General features: G+C 53.7%; 2 protein-coding genes across 2 annotated transcripts; both read right to left on the reverse strand.

Moving 5' to 3' along the window:
- Positions 1 to 2,107: 2,107 nt before the first annotated feature.
- On the reverse strand, positions 2,108 to 2,702 carry B0T15DRAFT_387191 (ankyrin repeat-containing domain protein; the record flags this gene model as incomplete). The annotated part of the gene is made up of 2 exons (XM_062864367.1): positions 2,108 to 2,239; positions 2,385 to 2,702. The coding sequence occupies 2 exons, from the start codon at positions 2,700 to 2,702 to the stop codon at positions 2,108 to 2,110; spliced, it is 450 nt and encodes a 149-aa protein (XP_062725224.1).
- Positions 2,703 to 4,588: 1,886 nt separating this feature from the next.
- On the reverse strand, positions 4,589 to 5,064 carry B0T15DRAFT_515521 (uncharacterized protein). The gene has a single exon (XM_062868201.1). The coding sequence runs from the start codon at positions 4,936 to 4,938 to the stop codon at positions 4,648 to 4,650; it is 291 nt and encodes a 96-aa protein (XP_062725225.1). The 5' UTR covers positions 4,939 to 5,064; the 3' UTR covers positions 4,589 to 4,647.
- Positions 5,065 to 6,000: the final 936 nt, after the last annotated feature.

A 6,000-nucleotide genomic window follows, 5' to 3' on the forward strand; every position in this document is an offset into this window, starting at 1 on the left:
GAGCTTCTGTAGCATGCTCCCTGTACGGGTCCCGATGCCCCTGAGGACTGGGAATAATGACGCATCTGGAGTCTGGTTCCCGCGCTATTTCCAAGACGCCATCAAGCTCTTCAGTTGTCAGTTGCTGAAAGAAGGTGCGGAAGACATCAACGTAGGTGGTTCTACTAGGCTCAGGATCTCGATTATCAGCTTCGGCATCTCTGATGACGACCTCGCCGGTTCTGCCACCGTAGTTTGGTGGGTTCCGCTGCACAGCACGAGATTACGAACGTCAGTACTGCGTATTCCATCGGATGGGAAGACATACTCCACTGCTTTGGGTAGATAGCGCGTTGTCTGGCCCTTCTATTTCGGGCAGGCGCGCTGCTTCATCGCACAGCGTGGAGGCACGCTGCTAGATCTGGGCATCGTAGTGGGGCGGTCCCTGGATTTCATCCGCAGCTGAGCTGTCAGGTAGAACTGTCAAGGTGCCGGTAGTGGGCCGAAAGCCCAGTTTCGAGTTATCGCTGGAGCCAGGCATGCTAGGTTTGAGTCTGCCGTGACCATTTCTTTCTGCAGGAGGTCAGTTGGAAAACCGGAGATGCTGTGCGGAGCAGAGCCGTCTTATTGCAGGTGTGTAACCGAGCCGAACAAGAGGGCGTGCTTGACGGGGGAAGAAGAGTCCGGTATGTGCGGTCGGGATGTTAAACTGCGATTAGAAGGTGACCCGGCCGGGAGAGAAGTCGCAGGCCGGCGGGCGTTGCACACGGGAGCAACCAGCTAACTTAATCTAAAGGGGACGAAAAACTCAAAATTGAGGTTGACTGATCCGAAATTGGGAAGGTTTTTGGTTTTTATAGTGAAGGCCTATAAACGTGGAACCAGCTGGATCTAGAGTCCCTTGATGAAAAGAGGGATAATTTGCTAGTGAGCTTTGAAAGGGAGCAAAGAGTTCCCAGACAGACACCATACAAAGCGACAAGCTGAACCCTCAGCTTCTTATTGCCGGTTAGGACAACTTCACTTCGGCAAGCAGGAGGCCGTTAAAAGCACCGGTCAACCATGGGGTATTTATCAAGAGCCACATAACGTAATTTACTCTGCAAGTTGTTTGTTCAACGGCCCCCTACTATCACATAAGCGCCTTTGTCTCGGTGGCTGAATCAGAGCACATTTGGCGGGGAGCATGACCGACAGTGCCCAAGAGTCCGGCAACTAATCTAAATCTCAGTCCTCTAGCATGTCGATCCGGTCTTTCGATTCCGGCCGCGCCGGCTGCCTCTCTTCTCACCGCCGACACCCTGCGGACCACCAGCAGCGACTTGACCTGTACCGACCTTAACCAGTTTATGCGTACCCGCTGCCGGGGCCTGGAAACTCGGCTACACCATCGTCCACGCCATCGCCGAGCAGCAGGTGATTACCGGCCAGATCTACTCTATACGGCGTTGGGATTCCACCCAGATTTTATTTCTTGATACTACTCTAGTCAGAAAAGTGCGGCATGCGAACTACCGGACGAGGGGGCTGTAACATAAACAAATGCCATTACGTTAACGTTGACCTAAGCATCTAATCTTCATAGCCAAGGAGCAGAAGGTATGGAATCAGAAGGATTACCTAGCTGAGGTAAATCTTAGACGATATCTACACTATATGACTATAAAGGCTTATGCCTGCCGACCGCCTCCGTTACCGCCACGTTCCCGGAAGGATTCTATATTTATTTCCCCACGACCTTTCCATTTTATAAGGAGTTTAACACTACTATTATCCAGCTTTGTACCGTTATAAATCTCTACCTCCTGCTCTTCCTCCTCGCCGGCTTGTATCATTACGGAAGGCGCCCGATAGTGATCGTACAATTGCCGAGCCCCGTTTCGAGAGGGGTCACCGGTCTCGAACTTGGTGTGATTCTCCTTCAATGGCCCCAGCGGTACGCCTAGTATCATAAGCAGATGAAGGTACTAGAAGACTCTAGAAGAGTCAGAAATAGCTATGTATTTGCACTGTCCCCCATACCCCTCCTGTGTCACGCTATGATGAAAAATTATAATTAGAATTCAATATACTACCTCACAGACTTGAGAAGCTTGAGAATGACCTCGTGCCTGTTTGCGACAGCATGCTATAGTATCGTCCGGCCGTCCTTGTCCGCCGCCTCAATGTTTGCGCCCTTCTCGAGCAGCCGCTGCACCGCATCCCCGTGCCCATTATCAGCAGCCAACAACAACCCGACCATCGTACACCTCTGCGTTGACTTGAACTTTTTCTATATCGGGGAGCTTCCCTATAACTTTCTCGTCTCCTCCTTATATAACCTACTGATGTAGCAGGGTCTTTTTCGTCTCCTTATGTCGTTCGTCTGCAGCCAAGTCCAGTGCAGTCTTGTTCCCTTTGTTCACTCCTTTGATGCTGGCATGCTGATTCATGAACATCTGCACTATCCCCTGGTGATCCCTCAGAGCTGCCCTATACAGTGCCGTGTCCTTATGCCTGTCTTCTGCCGAGATGTTGCCACCCTGTTCAGCCACCTTGTTGGCAAGCAGCCGCGCTACTTCCATATATCCATATTCAGCTGCCCAGTGAAGTGCCGTCCTTCCATACTTGTCGACGCCGCTGACGCTTAGTGCGTCAACCTCCTTTTCTAGTAGTTTGTTCGCAATATCCTCATGGCCTGCAATTAATGGCGGCCTCGTAAAGCGGAGTTCTCCCGTCTTCATCAGGGAGTATCTTTGCTTTCTGATGACCGATGAGTAGCTCGGCGCATGTCGCATGTCTTCAGGCCACCGCCCAGTGCAGCGCAGATCTCCCAAGTTCGTCCTGGGCGTTAACATCTAGCATGACCTTACTCCTGGTTATCGTGAGAATCGATGTGCGCCTTTTGGGAGGTGAGTGGTATAGGAGCTTAGATATATCCTCAGCATTGCCGGTAATTGCAGCCCAATGCAGCTCGGCTTTTCGATCGCTTCCTAGCGACAGTGTCTAGAAGCCGGATCTGCAACGCGTTGGGGGAACTCAGTCACCAAAGGCGATGGTAGGTTCACACCCGAGTATGGCTGGGAAAACGGCGTTGACAAACGGAGCTGTGAAACTAAGCACGAACGCGTTCTCTACCATTTCAATCAACAAGAGCGGTTCCGGCACGTAACCTAGGCTCTACTGAGTCAGCAAGCCGACCCAGATTGAAAGTGAAGTACTCGGTTCAGATTCGCGTTTTCGGTTTCCCCACAAAAGCGACATCGTCTTGTCGTCGTTGTTGTTCAAAGGGGGCGGTTTCTTGTCCTCAGAGCGACCAGTTCTGGATCCTTTTGAGCAGACAGGGAAGATTTATATGCAAACGCAACCCCGAACGCTTGCCATTCTTCAGAGATATAAACCGTTTTATTCCGTGGAACCTTTTGTTCGACAGGTAGTAATTGATAGGCCGAGAGGCATACCCACCTACTGCCGCGTCACGGTCGAGAAAGGATGGCTGACATGGTTGTTTGCAGTCCGATCTGCGCTGCGATGACTGCGATGCAGGTTTCCCTGATTATTTTCAGAAACTGGCACATCGAAGGGACGCCCATGGGGTCAAGGAACGTGCCGATGCTGTTTTTTTGGTGATATCTGAGGCGTTGAGTTCATAGGTAGGTACAGTACTTTGTGGGGTAGGGCAAGGGGTATGGGAGGCATTGGAAACCTTCCAAGCTTCCGGTCCGTCCAAAAACCATGCAGTGCTATCCCAAAACAACCTGGTGCATTCCCCTTGTCTTTCTGGGCGTTGTCTGAATCACCAGTCATCTTGGGTCATGTGCAGAATTGGAGCTGGGAAGATCGACCGGACCGGGAATTGATCAATCGGACGGTTTGCCAGCAGGCGGGAAGAACTCGGGGGGCTGCTGTTCTTGATCTGAATGGCGAGCGAGAGAGATCCTGCATTCCGCGGCGTCTGCGGCTGCTCCCTAGGTTGGCCATCCGACTTAGGCTCGCGCTTTGACCTCCTTGGGGGACGTTGGGGCCTTTTGGAGCGACGGTCCATAAAGGGAGGAGGCGCAGCCGCAGAGCTTGTTGAGCCATCATCCCGGGAGTCTTCTGCGTTCTTCTTCTGGCAGATAGGGCAGGATTGATGGTTCAGATGGTAGCTCTCAGCTCGATCGCAGTCAAGTCGGGCCATGAACTCTGGAGTCCCGAAAGCTACCGCGGCTTCAGGCATATCAGTAAAAATGCTCGGTTTGCTCTTGCGATGAGTGTAGCTCATGATTGAAGTGAGAGGGGGAAGGGTGATGACTGCTGACAGTAGAAAACAATGCGACCGCTTTGGTGTCCGAGTGCCAAGAGACGAGGAAGGACAGAGCAGCGCAGAGCAGCGCGTAAGGGGGTGGGAGAGCCTTATATTGGAGGGAGGCGATATGCGCGTCTTGCCACCTGCACCGGGTCTGATGACGTCGACGCGCTGCATATACACGACGCGTCCCAAGACTGAAGAGTGATTGGACGAAGCCCGATCTGGCATATACAATATAAGGGCCGTGCCCCGATATAAAGAGGGTTGTTCCTGAGCGCCTGGTTTCCATGGGCTTGGCGACCGAGGTATGCCGACATTGGGATTTTCCTGCCTCTTTAACTAAGGTACGGTATATAAGTACTGGTGGATTGGAGCGTACTAGTACCTAGTATGCTTATCTACACCTCTCGACCTTTGTTCTCGCGTGGGTCTGGTGACCCAACCTTCCGATACCTCGTCAGATATCTGTGTTTCGGCAACTCGTCATTGATCCTCTTGTGCTTTGTCCTCACAGTGCGCAGCCAGGCCTCCCGCGGCTCGGGTGTCTCGGTCAGCATGGAGAAGGCGGCGCTGGCGCTCATGCCTTCGGGCAGCGAGCGGGCAATCAGCTCGTTCTTCTCCCTGATCCAGTCGACCGGCGGCGCGTCGAGCTGCAGGTGGTTCTCGCCCCACTCCTCATCCAGATCCATGCCGTCGACCAGGTCGGCCAGGTCGGCGTACTGCTGCGTGTCGAGCAGGCTCTGCGCGAGGTTCTCGAGCGTGGGATACGGGATGCCGCGCGGGCTACGCTCGCACTTGGCCGGGCTGCTGCAGTCGATGAAGCATTCGAAGGCCGGCACGAGGATGAAGAAGAAGTTGACGCCCCTGCGCGTGAAGCGCGGGTAGGTGTGGACGAGCGACGCGACCTGCGGCTGCACGGGGTGCCACAGCTCGTATGCCTCGTTGAGCGGGCTGCGCGTGAACAGCGTCCTGGCTTCGTCAAACGCGTCGGTCGGGACGCAGATCTCCCAGTTCATCGGCACGCGGTGAGCGCCGTAGTAGACCAGCGCCTTGGCTCCCACCACGCAGCAAGGGATGCCGTGGTCCTCCAGCGCGTGCACCACGTCGAGTGCCTCGTCCACACCGCGCCCGCAGTCGGCATCCCCTGACTTGCTCAGATCAAGCACATATGTGGATGACCATTGCGGGCCTGTCTCGGAAGATGCCGACACTGGGGTCGCGGGACTACTAGACTCGCTGTTGGTGTTGTCCATGGCTAGATCCAGGGTCGACCGATTACCGAATGTCCAGCCGGTGTGTGATGCAGAAGAGATTGCTGGGTAAGACAGGCTCTGTGACTGGCGTCATTCCATCCATGGACCATGGTATTAGCGGGCCTTGTTATATTCTCCGGCTCCGGGCCTATCTGAAACCCTTGCATAAGCTTCGCCGTCCGCGTGCGGCACGCTTCCGGCCACTCGGTACATCGGCATTTCTCGCCCGCGACCGCTTGTCAACATGCGGCCTTACTAGCTAAGGTAGCTGGCCCCCGTGGCAGTTTAGTTGAAAGCACGACTGGTACTAGTTGATATCCACTGAGAACATCTTAGCAGTAAGTTCGTCCGCGTTTCAACGATGGTAATCCAAGTCGATGTCTATTATTGGCTTTGTTGACGTCAAAGATTCCTAACAATACTACCTTATTACCAAGCCACTTGAGTGGGTCGAACTGGTGTTGAGACAACATGCTTAAATCCTTCCAGTTCAACGGT

This window comes from Chaetomium strumarium (genome assembly GCF_033439665.1).
Source record: "Chaetomium strumarium strain CBS 333.67 chromosome Unknown B0T15scaffold_1, whole genome shotgun sequence".
Lineage (NCBI taxonomy): Eukaryota > Fungi > Ascomycota > Sordariomycetes > Sordariales > Chaetomiaceae > Chaetomium > Chaetomium strumarium.

Excerpts from the sequence above, each read along its gene's own strand:
- B0T15DRAFT_515521 (XM_062868201.1), bottom strand. The coding sequence starts at position 4,938 with ATGGATCTGGATGAGGAGTGGGGCGAGAACCACCTGCAGCTCGACGCG.